This window comes from Orcinus orca, chromosome 3 (genome assembly GCF_937001465.1).
Source record: "Orcinus orca chromosome 3, mOrcOrc1.1, whole genome shotgun sequence".
NCBI classification, from domain to species: domain Eukaryota; kingdom Metazoa; phylum Chordata; class Mammalia; order Artiodactyla; family Delphinidae; genus Orcinus; species Orcinus orca.
The window spans coordinates 129,543,731-129,562,621 of record NC_064561.1 but is presented as its reverse complement, the minus strand read 5'-3'; the positions used below and the strand labels follow the sequence as shown (position 1 = coordinate 129,562,621).

The window sequence follows — 18,891 nt, the reverse complement described above, 5'->3', positions numbered from 1 at the left end:
CTGTCTAGAACTCCAGTACAATGTTGAATAAAAGTAGGGGAAAGCATCCAGTCTTTCATCATTAAGTTTGATGTTAGATGTGGTTTTTTTCATAGATGCCCTTTTTCAAATTGAAAAAGTTCCATTCTGTTCCTAGTTTGTGTGAGTGTTTTATCATGAAACAGTGTTGGAATTTGTCATATGCTTTTTCTGCATCTCTTGAGATGATCATGTAATTGTCTTTTATTGTATTGATATGATGTATTACATTGATTGAGTTTTGGATGTTAAACCAAAAGTTGCATTCCTGGGATAAATTCTACTTAGTCATGGCATATAATTTGTTTTTGGATATTTATTTATTTTCTTTATTTTTTTGGCTGTGTCAGGTCTTCGTTGTGGCACATGGGCTCCACAGTTTGTGGCACGGGGACTCTCTTGTTGAGGCACGTGAGCCCAGTAGTTGTGGCACGCGGTCTTAGTTGCCCCGCGAAATGTGGGATCTTAGTTCCCCGGCCAGGGATCGAACCCCCGTCCCCTGCATTGGAAGGTGGATTCTTTACCACTGGACCACCAGGGAAGTCCCCATGGCATATAATTTTTATATGTTGTTGGATTCAGTTTGCTAGTATTTTATTGAGGATTCTTTTGTCCATATTCATAATAGATACTGGCCTATTATCTCTGATGAATCTGACACCAGGTTCTTGTGGTATTAGGAGCTGAAAGCCCTCCAAATGGGGCCTTCAGGGAGAAGGGACCCTGTTTTCCTGGCCGCGGCAGTCTGAGGTGGAGTCTACCTCACTGAGCTGGAAGGAGGGAGAGAGCAGTCTTAGCTCAAATACCACAGACTTTCACCTTTGTTACTGAATTTTCAACAATTTTATCGAATATATGTGCATCTTACGCCCTTAGGACCGTTTCCAGAGGCTTTAAATGGTGGTTCTTTAATAAATTTTACCAGTTTCATTGGGGAGAGGGTCAGCAGAGCTCCTCATGCTGTCATGCTGGACATAGATCCTATAACTTCTTAATTTATTAAAATTCATTTAATTTTTAAGCCACCTAGTAGTGTAAAAAATTTGTGATATTGTTCAGACCTTGGTTTCCATTGAGTCAAAACTAGCAGCAGATGTGACTAAAGTTGAAGGATTATGAAATTGAAGAAGTAAGAAAGGCAGATGCCTGTTGCATATGATCAGAATTAAAATTTGCATATAATACAAGCAAAAGGTAAAAGAAGGAGCAAGACATGAAAATATTTGGCTTTTAAATGATTTCTGTTCTTGTTTATGAAATTTTATGAATAATTATAAATTTCCACTCCACTGTAACCAAAAGCATAGAAAGACCTGTAAAATGTAGTGCTTTGAGATATGGAACATGTGTTTGGGAAAATACCTAAGCTATTACTTTTCTTTTCCTCTTTTAGGAAATGACCACAGGTGAACATTCCCAAGCTGAAACAGGTAACTGTTAAAGGAAATAGCTAAAAATACTTGGTTAACACCAACGAACAGAGTGATTTAATAGTGGTGGTAATTAGTAAATGAGTCAGTTTGCTGGCGAATTGAATGAAAAGATCCAGCAGTTTGAATATGTTATCTCTAGGAGAAATTTGGGTTCTTGGAATGCTACTTTAGAGAGTGATTAAATGTTTGATAAAGAAGTATTTATTTTCTCTGATTTGCACAGATGTCTTTCCTTTGAAGGTATTAAGTTATTTAACGAGAAGGAGGCATTTTCAGTGAGTAAAAGTCAGCAGTTGATGCTCTATTTATAGTATATAAGCTGAATGAAACACTACCCTAGTAAGGGATTAGTGGTATGGAGGGTTTTGAAACTTGTTACTAGAGGATAAACACCTAAATTAAAATTCTTTTCTAAGCAACCAAACATAAATTTCCCGATTCATTTTTCTATTTTAATGTTGATCTGGTTTTTCACAAGGTACCAACGATGGAAGCACTGAAGCTGCCATAACTTTACTTACAATGGGAGGTCTGGTGTTGCAGTCAGAGATCAGTACAGAACAGAGTGATGGTAAGAATAAAAGATAAGTCCTACCAAAAAAAGAAACCTTAAAATCCAACTTTTAAGAAATATACCCATATTTGAATATTAAGTGAATATCTGCTTTTTACATTTGAAGTTGGCATCACTGTGTTATTTTTCTGGAAAAGGTAATATGTATGCATTGATCCATCCTACTTACTACTTACTTAGCCCTCTAATGGCCTCCATTTCCATATAGTGCACTGGGTTTATTAAGGATAATTTGTATTTGTAGAATAGTTAATCTAGTGAATCCTCTACCTTTATCATCATAAACATCATTGGCTAACTGAACTCCTTGACCACTGATCTCTTCACACATGTTTCTTTAGTGAAGGAGCCACTGCTTTAGATAGTCTTCACAATTACATGACAGTCAAATACAGTATGAAGGGGCAATATTAGTTATTGAGATAATTTAGTTTAGACTATTCTGTTAGTTTGGACTGAGCCAAAAAATATGTCAACCCAGACTCTTAGTATTTTATTTTCGGCTATGGCCTTTACTATCAAAGTACCTTCTACTTTACATTAAATGGATAATCATGTTACTTATAATCCTGTTAATCATTTTAACTGCTGATGAGTGACCTGCCATTTGTTTTAAGTGTCAGATTTCTTGGCCCATAACTATATATTTATCAGGAAAGTCTCTGATTTGCGTTCCCTATAGGGCTTCTTTTTCAATGGCAGAGTATCGCATTGTAGCCTGTCACAAATATCTAGAATGTAAAGTACAGGTTTTAAAAAATTATAAATGAAGATAATCCTATCTGGAAATTCATCTGAGGTTATATAGTTACTGAAAGTAACAAAAAGATTTATTTTTAATTATAATAACAGAAAAGTTTCAGTCTATAAGAATTATTAAACTTAGCACATGTCAAATCTCTGGCATGAAATATGAGGTCATAAATTTAAACTTGGAGCCAAAAAGAGCAGACTTTAAAAATAACATAGATAGTTTCTCAAATGTGTTTTACCCATTTTATCATTCTGCTAGTCCTCTCCTAATGAATTGAATAAATCTTTAACACATTGTTTACTCAAAAAAAAAAAAAAAATTAGGGAATTCCCTGGCGGTCCAGTGGTTAAGACTCCCTGCTTCCACTGAAGAGGGCACGGGTTCAATCCCTGGTTGGGGAACTAAAATCCTGCATGCCACGTGGTGCGGCCAGAAAAAAAAATAAAAATAAAATAAAAATAACATAGAATTTTACCGTTGCTGCATGTTGAAGGATTTATTTGGACATCTGTTTGTATTTGGTCAATTTTAATTTTCTGTTTTTTTCTGCAATAGGAGTATGTGTACTTCCTGATGTTCATTCAAGCGATAAAAGCCATATTCCTTTTTGCCCAGATAATACAAATCTCAAAATTGTTCATGAATGTCAGGAACCTTCTTCACCTATCCGTAGTGCATCTCCATCAGTAGAAGAAAACAAGATTATATTGGATGAACAAAGTACTAAAGAAGAAATTGGTTTAATGGAAGAAGTAAAGGAAAACTCTATATCATCCAGGTTTATTTTGCTTTATTAAACTATTATTTTTTTTGAGTTTTACAAAATAAATTAGTGTTCAATTAATAAATATATAAACCAACCATCAATTTGGCCAATAGCTTTGAGTAACAAATAAATGTAAGGTGGGCAGTGCTGATTTTTCACCCTTTAAAGTAAGGTTTAGCAGATTTTGATTTTAGTTTAATGGTTTGCATATTAAAATTACCACAATGGGTGTTTTAAGCATTATTGAAACAGTTTTATGTAAATATAGTCCCAGTTTTACAGACATGGTCCAGATTCTTACACAGAATCCTGAGAGAATTCTTACACAGTTGATTAATTTCTCTTTCTTCCCATCTCTTTCTAGGACAACTTCAGAAGTGACCAATAATTTGAGAATGAGAAGTAGATTTGCCAAGCCTAAGCCAAATCTTAAGAAAATTTTAGGGACCAGCAGGTTTGGTGCTCATCGGGAAGTTCCCAGTTTGTTTGTAACTAAAGAAGTGGAAATTCAAAGAGGTAAACTTTATTGTTCCCCTGAAAGTTACAAAATTACTTTGACCCAAGAAATTTCATTAGCATTTCAAATGGAATATTCAGTTGTTACAATTATTTTAACTATTAAAAAGTTAAAACATACAGAAAGTAGAATGAGCTATAAAATAAATACCCATAAACCCACCAACTAGTTTCACTAATTATTACCCTTTCACTATATTTACTTGATCAAACTTTCTCTTCATATATATTTTTTTCTGTATGTGTTTATACATGAATACTCAAGCAAACATCTCTTAGGCATACATTGCATGTGGCAAAAAATAAGACAGTACCCAAAAGTCAAAAATTTTAAAACCTCCCTCTTCCTTGGTTCCCAGCCCCTAATCCCATTTCCGGTATCAGTTTTTATTGTAGACTTCTAAAAATGTTTTATACACATATGCATCTAAATAAGGGTGTGTGTATATACACACAAGCACCCATATATGTACATACACACATACATATATATGTATACACATGTATATTCCTTTCAGCAAGAACAAAAATATATGTATACTATATCATATATACTAGTCAGCACTTCTTAAAAATAACAATTTTATTGAGATAATTCCATACCATAGAATTCACCCATTTAAAGTGTACAAATCAGGATTTCCCTGGTGGTCCGGTGGTTAGGACTCTGCGCTTCCACTGCAGGGGCACGGGTTCGATCCCTGGTCAGGGAACTAAGATCCCATAAACTGTACTGAGTGGCCAAAAAAAAAAGAAAAAAAAAGTGTACAATTCAATGGTTAGTATATTCAACTTTTGAGTATTATAAATAATGCTGCTAAGAACAGTCATTATAAGTTTTTGTTTGGACATATATTTTTTTTTTGGGACATATATTTTTATTTCTCTTGAGTTTATACCTACAAGTAGAATTGTTGGGTCATGTGGTAATTCTGTGTTTAACCTTTTGAGGAACTGCCAAACTGTTACAAAAGTGGCTGCACCATTTTATATTTTCACCAACAATCGGTGAGGGTTTCAGTTTCTCTGCATCCTCCCAGACACTTGTTATTATTTGTCTCTTTGAGTATAGCTATCCTAGTGGGTGTGAAGTGCTATCTCATTGTGTGTGTGTGTGTATGTGTGTGTGTGTGTGTTTTAATTGGGGTATAATTGCTTTACAATGTTGTGTTAGTTTTTGTTGTACAACGAAGTGAATCAGCTATATGTATACATATATCCCCTTCCTCTTGGACCTCCCTCCCACCCACCCACCCCCATCCCACCCATCTAGGTCACCACAGAGCACCGAGCTGAGCTCCCTGCACTATATAGCAGGTTCCCACTAGCTATCTGTTTTACACATGGTAGTGTATATATGTCAGTCCCAATCTCCCAATTCATCCTACCCCCCCTTGCCCCCCCGTCCATGTCCACACGTCCGTCCATTCTCTACATCTGTGTCTCCATTCCTGCCCTGCAAATAGGTTCATCAGTACCATTTTTCTAGATTCCATGTATATGCATTAAAATATACAATATTTTTCTCTTTCTGACTTACTTCACTCTGTATGACAGATTCTGGGTCCACCCACATCTCTACAAATGACCCAATTTCGTTCCTTTTTATGGCTGAGTAATATTCCACTGTATATATGTACCACATCTTCTTTATCCATGCATCTGTTCATGGGCATTTATGTTACTTCCATGTCCTGTCTATTGTAAATAGTGCTGCAATGAACATTGGGGTGCATGTGTCTTTTTGGATTATGGTTTTCTCAGGGTATATGTCCAGTAGTGGGATTGTTGGGTTGTACTGTAGTTCTATTTTTAGTTTTTTAGGGAACCTCCATACTGTTCTTCATAGTGGCTGTATCAATTTACATTCCCACCAACAGAGCAAGAGAGTTCCCTTTTCTCCACACCCTCTCCAGCATTTACTGTTTGTAGATTTTTTGATAATGGCCATTCTGACCGGTGTGAGGTGATACCCCATTGTAGTTTTGATCTGCATTTCTCTAATAATTAGTGATGTTGAGCATCTTTTTATGTGCCTCTTGGCCATTGTATGTCTTCTTTGGAGAAATGCCTATTTAGGTCTTCCGCCCATTTTTTGATTGGGTTGTTTGTTTTTTTTTGATACTGAGCTTTATGAGCTGTTAGTGTATTTTGGAGATTAATCCCTTGTCAGTTGCTTCGTTTGCAAATATTTTCTCCCTTTCAGAGGGTTGTCTTTCTGTCTCGTTTATGGTTTCCTTTGCTGTGCAAAAGCCTTTAAGTTTAATTAGGTCCCATTTGTTTATTTTTGTTTTTATAGTCATTACTCTAGGAGGTGGGTCAAAAAAGATCTTGCTGTGATTTATGTCAAAGAGTGTTCTTCCTGTGTTTTCCTCTAAGAGTTTTATAGTGTCTGGTTTTACATTTAGGACTTTAATCCATTTTGAGTTTATTTTTGTGTATGGTGTTAGGGAGTATTCTAATTTCATTCTTTTACATGTAGCTGTCCAGTTTTCCCAGCACCACTTATTGAAGAGACTGTCTTTTCTCCATTGTATAGTCTCGCCTACTTTGTCATAGATTAGGTAACCATAGGTGTGTTGGTTCATCTCTGGGCTTTCTATCATGTACCATTGATCTATATTTCTGTTTTTGTGCCAGTACCATACTGTCTTGATTATTGTAGCTTTGTAGTATAGTCGGAAGTCAGGGAGCCTGTTTCTTCCAGCTCCGTTTTTCTTTTTCAAGATTGCTTTGGCTATTTGGGGTCTTTTGTGTTACCATATAAATTGTAAAATGTTTTGTTTTAATTCTCTGAAAAATGCCATTGGTAATTTGCTAGGGATTGCATTGAATCTGTAGATTGCTTTGGGTAGTATAGTTATTTTGACAATATTTATTCTTCCAATCCAAGAACATGGTATATCTCTCTGTTTGTGTCATTTTTGATTTCTTTCATCAGTGTCTTAATAGTTTTCTGAGTACAGGTCTTTACCTCCTTAGGTAGGCTTATTCCTAGGTATTTTATTCTTTTCGTTGCAGTGGTAAATGGGATTGTTTCCTTAATTTCTCTTTCTGATCTTTTGTTGTTAGTGTATAGGAATGCAAGAGATTTCTGTGCATTAATTTTGTATCCTGCAGCTTTACCACATTCATTGATTAGCTCTAGTAGTTTTCTGGTGGCATCTTTAGGATGCTCTATGTATAGTATCATGTCATCTGCAAACAGTGACAGTTTTACTTCTTCTTTTCCAATTTGGATTCCTTCTCTTTCTTTTTCTTCTCTGATTGCCATGGCTAGGACTTCCAAAACTATGTTGAATAGCAGTGGTGAGAGTGGACATCCTTGTCTTGGTCCTGATCTTAGAGGAAATGCTTTCAGTTTTTCATTGAGAATGATGTTTGCTGTGGGTTTGTCATATATGGCCTTTATTATGTTGAGGTATGTTCCCTCTATGCCCACTTTCTGGAGAGTTTTTATCATAAATGGGTGTTGAATTTTGTCAAAAGCTTTTTCTGTATCTCATGAGATGATCATATGGTTTTTATTCTTCAGTTTGTTAATATGGTGTATCACATTGATTTATTTGCATATATTGAAGAATCCTTGCATCCCTGGGATAAATCCCACCTGATCATGGTGGATGATCCTTTTAATGTGTTGTTGGATTCTGTCTGCTAGTATTTTGTTGAGGATTTTTGCGTCTATGTTCATCAGTGATACTGGCCTGTAATTTTCTTTTTTTGTGATATCTTTGTCTGGTTTTGGTATCAGGGTGATGGTGGCTTTGTAGAATGAGCTTGGGAGTGTTCCTTCCTCTGCAATTTTTTGGAAGAGTTTGAGAAGGATGGGTGTTAGCTCTTCTCCAAATGTTTGATAGAATTTGCCTGTGAAGCCATGTGGTCCTGGACTTTTGTTTGTTGGAAGATTTTTAATTGAAGTTTCAATTTCATTACTTGTGATTGGTCTATTTATATTTTCTGTTTCTTCCTGGTTCAGTCTTGGAAGGTTGTACCTTTCTAAGAATTTGTCCATTTCTTCCACGTTGTCCATTTTATTGGCATATAGTTGTTTGTAGTAGTCTCTTATGATCCTTTGTATTTCTGCCGTGTCTCATTGTGGTTTTGATTTGCATTTCCCTGTTCACTAATGATGTTGAGTATCTTTTTATGTGCTTATTTGCATATCTTCTTTAGAGAAATGACTCTCAAGATCTATGCTCATTTTATTTTATTTTTAAAGATTTTTTTTTTTGATGTGGATCATTTTTAAAGTCTTTATTGAGGGCTTTCCTGGTGGCGCAGTGGTTGAGAGTCCGCCTGCCGATGCAGGGGACATGGGTTCGTGCCCCGGTCCGGGAGGATCCCGCATGCCACGGAGCGGCTGGGCCCGTGAGCCATGGCCGCTGAGCCTGCGTGTCCAGAGCCTGTGCTCCGCAACAGGAGAGGCCACAACAGTGAGAGGCCTGCATACCGCAAAAAAAAAAAAAAAAAAAGTCTTTATTGAATTTGTTACAGTATTGCTTCTGTTTTGGTTTTTTTTTTTTTGGCTGTGAGGCATGTGGGATCTTAGCTCCCCGACCAGGGATCAAACCCGCACTCCCTGTGTTAGAAGGCAGAGTCTTAACCACTGAACCGCAAGGGAAGTCCCTATGTTCATTTTAGAACTGAGTTATTTGTCTTTTTATTATTGAGTTCTTTATATGTTAGTGCTGTTTTTAAAGATTACTATATTGAAAAAAAATCTTTCCATATGATTGCATAGTGCTCTTCATTTTTTCAATAGCCTCACTATATTTTCCATGTCCCCTCCCTGCCAAGGTCCCAAGGGTACGAGTGGGAGCAGGAAAAGCAGTGTAAGTGGTAGGCTGCCTAGATTATATTCAACCCCATATGTAGAAGATCTGGGTGGTTAGCATCATCTTTTCCCTGTTTTGGGGTTCTTGATCTCTGGGATTTTCTTTTAGCCAACAATTCCTGTGGTTCAATTAGTTAATTCATTACTTTGGCTTGATCGGTACCTGGAAGGTCTCTCAGTGTGCAGACCCCAGTTACCTCTTTTATACAGACGTCATTTTCTTCCGCTTTTTGACATTATTCATTACAGAACAGCTCCCTCCCCAACACTTCCCCCAAGGTGGAACCAGCCAGGCCTCATGTGTACCCACCTCTAAACCTCTTCTGTATATGGGTTTCTGATTATACTGCTATTACAGTGAAGTAGAGATACAATAGCTGTGGCTGCCAGGAGTGAAATATGTGCAGTGCAGACTCGTTAATTATCTCATTTATGTTAAAAAGTGTAATTGACCCAGACCACCTTTTTGCCATGTGGATAAGCTTGCTTTTTGGATTAAGGGAAGTTTATGTTTATGTAGTTTATGTAGTGATCTTTGAAAACAGAATATGTTTCTAATATGGAGATTTTGACTTTACTATTTTGGGCTATGTTTTAAATGTATTTTTTATTTAAGAAACTGAGAAAAATGCTTCTAAAGGGAGAGAATTAGAAGATAAAAACCTTGAATCAGTTACAACAGCAGAGAGTAAGGAGCAGAGCAAATTGGCATCTGTACACGGTATTGAAGAAACCAGTATTTCACAAGAAGCACGCCTAACTGGAAGGTAAAAGAGGAAAGATATTCTGGGATTTGATTTATATTCTTTGTCAACTATAGGCATAAGCAGTAGCTGTAAGAATTTGTTCGGTTGCATTAAATCTATCTTAAAAGTTTGAAAACCATTAAATTAGATGAACTTTGACATACCTAGCTCTAAACATAGTTCTGTGGTTGTCTCCTTGATTTCAGATACATACTAATCTGTCTTTCAGAGATGAAGATGAAGAAGGGAGGTCTGCAGAGGTTCAGCTGTCTTCAGTTGCTCCTGTTGTTTCCTCTGAGTCAAGGCCCCACACACTTGATTTGGGTGTGGGTCTTGGTGAGAGTTCTGTCGAAGAGCCCCTGGGAAAGGACTCTAACGGAGACAGTGTGCTTATACTTCATGTGCCAGAGGTAAAAGAATGTAAAATATAACGGGGTGGCCAGCTGTTTATTCCTTATTTAAAACGTTAAGTTCTAATTTACACACAATAAACTTCATCCTTTTTAGTGTTCAGTTCTACAGATTTTCATAAACATTTATAATCGTATAACCAATACATGAACAATTCCATCACTCCCCAACTTTTCCAGGGTCCTTTTTAGTTACTCCTTCTCTCCACCCCCCACCCCTGACAACCGTTGATCTTTTTTCTTTCCCTATAATTTTGCCTTTGCAAGAATGTATTGAATATGTTTTTATTCTCTGGAACATAGAGATAAAATAACCAATACCTAGCTTTGTTGTAAAAGCTTTGAAAAAGGAAGTGTTTTGTACAGAGAGAACTCTTGCTTCTTAGCCCCTGGATCTGAGAAGTTCATTCTCAGAGCAAGTGTTTATTGAGATGTTGCGTGTGCAATACTATGTGAGATACTTGGAACACAACCTTGTGAGGAACAGGTGAGTAAATGAATGGTTAAACTCAGTCTGATAGGTGTTATGAAAGAGAGTTGTGTGAGACTCAGTTGGAGTGGCCCTCAACCCACTCGAGCGAAACTAATCTGGTGGGGGCAGTGGGCAGAGCCCAGGCATTAGCTTTTTTTTTTTTTTTTTTTTAAAGTTCCCCAGCTTATTCTAATGTGCATCCAGCACTGAGCAAATCCTTGATCTGGAAGAACAAGTATGAATTAGCCAGTTACCGGGAGAGGAACATGTACAAAGAACAAGTGTGAAACAGTATGACATGCTCAGGGACTGTATAAGTAGCTATGAGTGGAATATAAATGAAGAAAGTGCTTAGAGATGAAGTTAGGTAGCCTGGGGACAGATCATAAAATGAATTTTTATGGCGTGCTAAGGAGTTTGGGTTACATCCAAAGTTATGGGATTTTCCCCTACCACCCAACTTTTTAATTTTGACTTTTTATTTTGAAATAATTTCAAATTTAGAGAAAAGTTGCAAGAATCTTACATAGAAATCTGTTAACATTTTGCCTCATTTGCGTGCATACCTAGCTCTAAACATTATTTTCTCTCTGTGTTGCTCTCCATCTTGGTAGGTACTTTAAAACAACTAAACCATCTGAAAGTAAGTTGTAGACATGAGTCTTCACCCACAAATACTCCAGCTTGTATCTAAGACCAAGGACGTTCTCTTACAGAAAAATGACAATACTATTACCACACTCAGTATTACCATACTACCTAGCATTGATTTAATAATAATGTGTAATATACAGTTGCAATCAAACCTCTTACAGTGCATTTAACTGTCATTTCTTCTTACTTTTTTAATCTAGAGTAGTCCTCTTGCCCTTTTTCCTCTTTTCTGTACTTGACATTTTAGAAGAGTCCAAGTTAGTCTATAATCTGGATTTCTTTTACTGCTTCCTCCTTATTAGATTCAGGTTAAATGTTTTTTTGCAAGAGTACTACATAGGTGATGTTTTGCTCTTCTTTTGCATCATATCAGGGGACACATAATGTTGGTTTGTCCCATTATTGGTGTTGCTGACTGATCACTTGGGTAGAATGGTACCTACCAGTTTTCTCCATTATAATTGCATCTTTTCCACTTAGTAAGTAATTTAGTATGCATTGATGATTCTTGCCTGAGTCAATTACTGACATTGTTGGTTGCAAAGTGAAAGTTTTAAGATCTTAAGTAGTAGAGAATTACAGTTGGAATTGCATTTTAGAGAAAACAATGTTTACAGTTTTGTGGAAAACAGATTGGAGGGAGCCATGCTGGGGGCAAGGAGACCAGTTTGCTTCCATATACATGTCACCTACTAATGGTACATAGGCTGCTGTGATGGGGATAGAGAGAAGGTTGAAGTGTTTGGATCTCCCTTTTCTGTTACTTCAAAAATCATTTCATAGCCTACACGTATTTAACAATTTAGTCATAATTCCCTTGTGTATATATATGTGTTTATTTAAAGGAATCAAAATTCTATTGGTACAACTAAAAGTTTCAAAACACTTGAAAAATTCTGTATATAGGTTAGATAAGTTGTTGACTTTTGAAACAATAACTGTTCACAGTATCACATTGTCAGGAAAACTTTTTAAAACTGAGATTTGGTCAACCTCACTCTTTCATTTTAATTTTTTTATGGCAGTGTAGTATTCCAGAAGTCCAACAAGAGAATATAAACAATCCTCAAGACCTAACAGGTATGATAATCTGCTTCAGTAGAGTCTTAGAACCTAATATTATGTTTTTTATTGCCCATTTGACTATGGAAAAACAAAGCAGTTTTTGTTGGTCTATGATGGCCTTATATTTAAAAAAACAAAAAAACTTGAAGTATTTTGTATATAAGTTTTGTTATTCAGAATTATAAATCTTAAAAAAAAAAGGAATTATAAATCTTCTCCATAGTGAATCATCTTTATCCTTTACAAAATTTTTATTTATTTGTTTCTTGTGGGGTATAATTTAGTTTTTTATTCTTCGGGATAAGTTGTCATGAGACTTTTTAGAAGTGAAATAAATTAATGATTTTCTGTCATTTCATGGTTCAGCTTTTCATTACTAACTTTTAAACTTTGATAATGAATCTAGTTGCTAATGTACATCAAGAAGGTGAGGATGAACAAGCATTCATTTTAACTCTGGTGGAAATCCCAACCAATGCAGTAGAAGAATTTGCTGATACCACTATGCAGTTAATGCCAAACCCTTTACTGCCAGCCCCCATATTGGTCAAATCAGTGAATACAGAAGAAAGGGGGGACATGAGGTAATGAATCAACTAAACTGTTTTTGCTACGGGGAAGGGGTGCTTTATGAATTGAATAATATTGATTGAACAAGCCATTCACCAACATTATTTGTAATTGTCATGGAGATCTTATTTAGTAATTATGTGGTAAATTAGAGAAGAAATTACTGATTTTATATCTGATAAAGATGCCATTTAAATGTATAATATAATACTTTTGTATGAAACTTTTGGTATTTTAAGTATTTTGAAAGCTAAAAAAATTTAGCAATCTGAATCATAAAATAGCATCTGTTAAAGGTTACTTTGTATACATTTATATATTTTTAAAATTCTGAAATAAATATACATTCACAGAAAGTTGCAAAAATAGTACAAAGGATACATTTAAAAATATTTTTGATATTTATTTTAATTCTTTGCTGTAGAATTCTTAAGTTGTATTTTAATAGTCATTGGTTAAGATGCTTTATTGTCTATCAAGTAACATTAGAAATTGAAGCCTTTTATATTAGGAAGAGACATTTTAGACTAAAATTTAGCTTTACTGACAAAGAAAACATTATTTTTATGCCTCAGATTTAATTCAATATTATGAAACTTAAGTTGTGAGTTTTTAAGTATGAATGGAGCTCAAAACTAACATTTTTGTGGCCATGGCCATGTATATATTAGTTACTTTGAAGTTTTTTGGCAGTTTTCATTGGAATAGCTCAGGCTTTAACCTCATAAAGTAACTAATTTAATGTGTGTATATTTTCTATGCAGTATCAGTTTTCCAGTAACTTCAGCTGGTCAGGATGACATGTGTTTATCTAATTCTGGAAGAGATGATTCCGAAAAGCCTCCTGCTAATTTGGATCTTGTATCTAGGAAGAGATTTCATTGTAGGCTTGACGAAAGTGACCATGTTCCTCCTGCCAAAAAAAGTTCACTCACTTTAAGAGATGATTGTCAAAAATATACCTCTGAGGTAAGATGGAATCATTAAGCAAGTAAGACGGCCATATTGCAACGGATCTATTTTTCTTTTTCCTTTAGACTCTTTATATAAAGATAGCTCTAGGGGCTTCCCTGGTGGCGTAGTGGTTGAGAGTCCATCTGCCGATGCAGGGGACACGGGTTCGTGCCCCGGTCTGGGAAGATCCCACATGCCGCGGAGCGGCTGGGCCCGTGAGCCATGGCCGCTGAGCCTGTGCTTCCGGAGCCTGTGCTCCGCAACGGGAGAGGCCACAACAGTGAGAGGCCCGTGTACCGCAAAAAAAAAAAAAAAAAAAAGATAGCTCTAATACGTTTTACCATAAATAATCCAGATAAAACCAGTTTTGGATTTTTACTTTCAACCAGTTTTAGGTGAAAATTGATATTAATCAGAAAACCCATTCCCAGCTCAGTGTCATTGGCTAAAAATTAAGCTGAAAGCATCATACAGATGTGGATCTTGGCTGTACCACTTAACAGCTGTGGGATCTTAGGCAAGATTCTTCACTTCTCTGAATGAGTTCCCTGCTGTGTAAAATGGTAATAGTGATATCATCACTACCATTATCATAATGCTTAGTTTCCCGTTGCTCTTAGGAATAAAACCAGAACCTCTAAGGCACTGTTTTTGTTTGGCTGTTTTCTGTGTCTAATCTCATCTTGTGCTGGTCTCTGCCCCGCTAGCCATATTGACCATCTTTCAGTTTCTCAAATGGACCGAACTCCTCATGTCCCAGGCTTTTCTTTTGCTGTCTCTTCATTTATGAAACATTCCCTTGCAAAACACATACTTCTTTAGCTCATTCATCACTACCTCAGGGACGCCTGACAATACAGTGCAGATTCAGTTACCAGCCACTGTGTTGTAAGTTTCTTAAGCACCCTCTTGTTTTTGTTTCTGGTAATCATCATAAGTTACTACACTATAGAACAACACTATGGAAAAATTAGAATCTATATTCTCAAAGGGACAGTTGAAGACCAATAGTCCTTAGATGATAGTAGACAACAGAGGCGGTGTATTCTGCCATATCTGATAGGTTAAAAAGTGGTATCCTGGAATAGTTTTTAATTTCTCTTATTATGAGTAAGGTTGAACATCTTTTCATATGCTTAAGAACCAGTTGTATTTCCTTTGACGTGACTCTATACTCTTTACCCATTTTTCAATTGGGTTTGTTGATCTTTGTCTTGTAGATTTGGAGGAACTCTCTGTTTTGTATGTCTGTGATATGAGTTGCAAATTTTTTTTTCTCGGATTGTTGTCTTTTAATTCTACTTTTTGTGATTTTCTCATACAGACTTTTTTTGCTAAACTTTTTAATGTGAAAGTTTTCAAACATTTAAAAAGGTAGACTGGCACGTATAATGTATCCCTATGTATCAGTCATCCTGTTTCAACATTTTGTCAGCATTCCGTGCAGACACTGTTTCATTTTATTTTAAAAGTATATTTAATGACATGGAAAAAAGATCAGAGTACATCATTATATGCAAAACTAGGTCACCAGTTTAAAATAGGCCATTTAAAAAATGATAGATATACATTGGTGTGACTGAATATATAAGAAAAGTATGTATAGTGTCTCTTGGGCCTGTTTGTGGCTTTTATTTTCTAAACTGTTTTCAGCATTTTAACGATAAAAAATTGCTTATAAATAGCCGAAGTTATAATTTTAAATTCTAGAATGTATATACACTGTACTCAGATAGACATGCAAATACTTTTTTTCTGTAATCAGATATATCAGTCTTTTGGGGAATTCCCTGGCATTCCAGTGGTTAGGACTCGGGTGCTCTCACTGCTGGGACCTGGGTTCGATCCCTGGTAGGGGAACTAAGATCTCGCAAGCCGTGCAGCATGGCCAAAAAAGAAAATTTTTTTTTATTAGCCTTTTTTTTAAAATTAATTTATTTTTGGCTGCGTTGGGTCTTCATTGCTGCACGCAGGCTTTTTCTAGTTGCAGTGAGCGGAGGCTACTCTTCCTTGTGGCGCACGGGCCTCTCATTGCGGTGGCCTCTCCTGCTGCGGAGCACGGGCTCTAGGCACACGGGCTTCAGCAGTTGTGGCACGTGGGCTCAGTAGTTGTGGCGCACGGGCTTAGTTGCTCCGCGGCATGTGGGATCTTCCTGGACCAGGGCTCGAACCCGTGTCCCCTGCATTGGCAGGCGGATTCTTAACCACTGCGCCACCAGGGAAGTCCCTATTAGTCTTTTTATGTATAGCTTATGGAGTGTGTTATACATTGAAGGTCTACCTTGAATTTAATATAAATTCTTTTAATTAATATTATTGATTTGTATAGAATTTATTTTGGTTTTAAGAACAGTGGAACCAACTTAATTTTCACCAGATGCCTATTCGTTTGTCCCAGCACCATTTATTGAATAATTCATCTTTTGTCCGCTGATTTAAAATTCTACTTTTGGGGACTTCCCTGGTGGTCCAGTGGTTAAGGCTCAGAGCTTCCACCACAGGGGGCAAGTGTTCAATCCCTGGTCAGGGAACTAAGATCCTGCATGCTGCACGGTGTGGCCAAAAAATAAAATAAAGGTGTATTTTTAAAAAAATAAAATGAAATTCCACTTTTGTCAGATATTAAATTCCCATACATATTTGGGCATATTCCTGAACTTTCCTTTCTTCTTCATTGATTTACCTATTTGTTCTGGGGCCAGTATCACACTGTTTTAATTATTGTAGCTTTTAAGTGCTTTACTATCTTAAAAAGGGATAGTCTGGGGGTTTCCCTGGTGGCGCAGTGGTTAAGAATCCGCCTGCCAATGCAGGGGACATGGGTTCGAGCCCTGGTCCAGGAAGATCCCACATGCCGCGGAGCAACTGAGCCTGTGCACCACAACTACTGAGCCTGTGTTCTAGAGCCCACGAGCCACAACTACTGAAGCCCTCATGCCTAGAGCCCGTGCTCTGCAAGAAGAGTAGCCCCCACTCTCCACAAATAGAGAAAGCCCGCGCACAGCAACGAAGACCCAACGCATCCAAAAGTAAATTAATTAAAAAAAAAAAAGGGATAGTCTGTCCCTCTCCCCAACCCCCAATACAATTTTCTTCTTTTTCCAAGTTTTTCCTAGTCACTTACGTTTTTTCTTTTTTCTTGGCTGTGTTGGGTCTTCGTTGCTGTGCGCAGACTTTCTCTAGTTGCATCGAGCGGGGGCTACTCTTCATTGTGGTGCACGGGCTTCTCATTACAGTGGCTTCTCTTGTTGCGGAGCACGGGCTCTAGGCGCGCAGGCTTCAGTAACTGTGGCTCGCAGGCTCTAGAGCGCAGGCTCAGTAGTTGTGGCACATGGGCTTAGTTGCTCAGCAGCATGTGGGATCTTCCTGGACCAGGGCTAGAACCTGTGTCCCCTGCATTGGCAGGCGGATTCTTAACCACTGTGCCACCAGAGAAGTCTGCTTATGTGTTTTAAAGTTTATATTAATTTCAGAATTAGCTTATTCAGAGCTTAAAAAAAAAACCCTATTGGTACTTGTGTTAGGATCATACTAAGTTGACAGATGAACATAGAGAAAATTGACATCATAAATGCGATGTTGAATCTTCCTGTCCAGAAACACAGTGTGTCTTTCCAATTGTTTAAGACTTCTTTTGTGTCTGTCTCTCAGGGGTATTTTAAGTTCTTCTTCATATAAATCTGGTACATTTCTTATTGGATTATATCTAAGAATTTTATCTTTTTTGTTGCTATTATCATTGAGTTCTTTTTAATCTAGAGAGCTTTACTGAATTACCCTCATTGTGTGTAGTAATTTTTCAGTTGGTTCTCTTGAGTTTTCTTAGTAAACAGTCATATCATCTGCAAATATAATTTTAATTATTCTCTTCTACTTTTTACACCTTTAATTTCTTTCTTTTCTAATTATATTGGGTAATATAACTTTAAAAAATCAGAGAATAGTCCTGATAGTGGACAACTTTTTCTTATTCCTGACTTTAATGGGAATACTTCCAGTGTTTATGAAGTGGGATGCTGCCTTTTGGATTGCAATAGTTGTATTTTACGGTGTTAAGAAAATGCCTGTCCAATTTTACGGGTTTTTTTTAAGAATGATATTATTGGACACTTTTCCTGCAAATAGAGAGATGATATTATTTTTCTCCTCAAATCTGTTGATTTTTATTAATATGTTTTATAATATTAAATCATCTTTGTATTCCTGAAACAAACTTTTTTTTTTTTTTCTTTGGCTGTGCCTCCAAGCTTGTGGGTCTTAGTTCCCTGACCAGGGATTGAACCCGCACCCTCAACAGTGAAAGCGTGGAGTCCTAACCACTGGACCGCCAGGGAGTTCCCAAACAAACTCTATTTGATTGTGATGTTTTAGTCTTTCGATGTGCTGCTAAATTATGCTTGTCATATTTCATTTGATATTTTTGCACTGACTTGAGACTGGTTAGTTGGTATCAATATGATGCTTGATTTATAAAAGGCATTTGGAAGCTTTCCCTCTTCTGCTATGCTGTGGAATAATTTAAATAATAGTTGCAGTGTCTTTTTCATAAATGTTTGGTAGAATTCCCTAGCTTTCTGGAAAATACAGGTTTTCTTTACTTAAAAAAGAAAGAAGGAAATAAAATTAAGAAGGAAAGAAGGAAATAAAATTAATTTTATTTGACAAATAGATTTCTAATTTTTTTTTGTAAATTTTCTTAAAACAGGTGTGTTCAAAGGAATTAATAAATGTTTTGGAGAAAACAGGTGAGTAAAATAAATTTTAATGTGGTTGCATTTTGCTAAGTACCCCTGATTATTTTTGATATATCTTGTTTAAATTTGGGATTGAAGCAGAGTCTTGCTCATTTTTCTCTAAGAATCACGCCTTTATTATTAGAGGTTTTTCTTCCCTTCTGAGATCTTAGATTTGGCACTTTGGTGGCCATGAAAAGCTACTTTCATCCTGTATTTAATAGAAAATCATATAGCTCCAGGATTTCCTGTAAAAGCTCAACAACTACATTTAAGGAATTAGAAAGCTGGGTATTAAGGAGTTTTTATAGGTCCTTAGCTTTATCCTTTTTTGTTTTTAATTAATTTTTGTTGGAGTATAGTTGATTTACAATGTTGTGTTAGTTTCT

At 36.4% G+C, this 18,891-nt stretch overlaps 1 protein-coding gene across 5 annotated transcripts in view; it reads left to right on the top strand.

The window, feature by feature from the left end:
• BDP1 (B double prime 1, subunit of RNA polymerase III transcription initiation factor IIIB) overlaps positions 1–18,891 on the top strand; it is an 88,365-nt gene that overhangs the window by 59,771 nt on the left and 9,703 nt on the right. For 3 of the 5 annotated variants that reach the window (XM_033429977.2, XM_033429973.2, XM_033429976.1), the window contains 10 exons: positions 1,412–1,448; positions 1,930–2,022; positions 3,335–3,557; positions 3,910–4,061; positions 9,515–9,665; positions 9,874–10,054; positions 12,206–12,260; positions 12,652–12,829; positions 13,580–13,784; positions 18,475–18,514. In XM_033429977.2, coding sequence (XP_033285868.1) covers positions 1,412–1,448; positions 1,930–2,022; positions 3,335–3,557; positions 3,910–4,061; positions 9,515–9,665; positions 9,874–10,054; positions 12,206–12,260; positions 12,652–12,829; positions 13,580–13,784; positions 18,475–18,514 — 1,315 coding nt within the window. Of the gene's footprint in view, positions 1–1,411; positions 1,449–1,929; positions 2,023–3,334; positions 3,558–3,909; positions 4,062–9,514; positions 9,666–9,873; positions 10,055–12,205; positions 12,261–12,651; positions 12,830–13,579; positions 13,785–18,474; positions 18,515–18,891 lie in introns of those variants that run through there. The other 2 variants (XM_033429975.2, XM_033429978.2) reach the window with 2 other exon arrangements.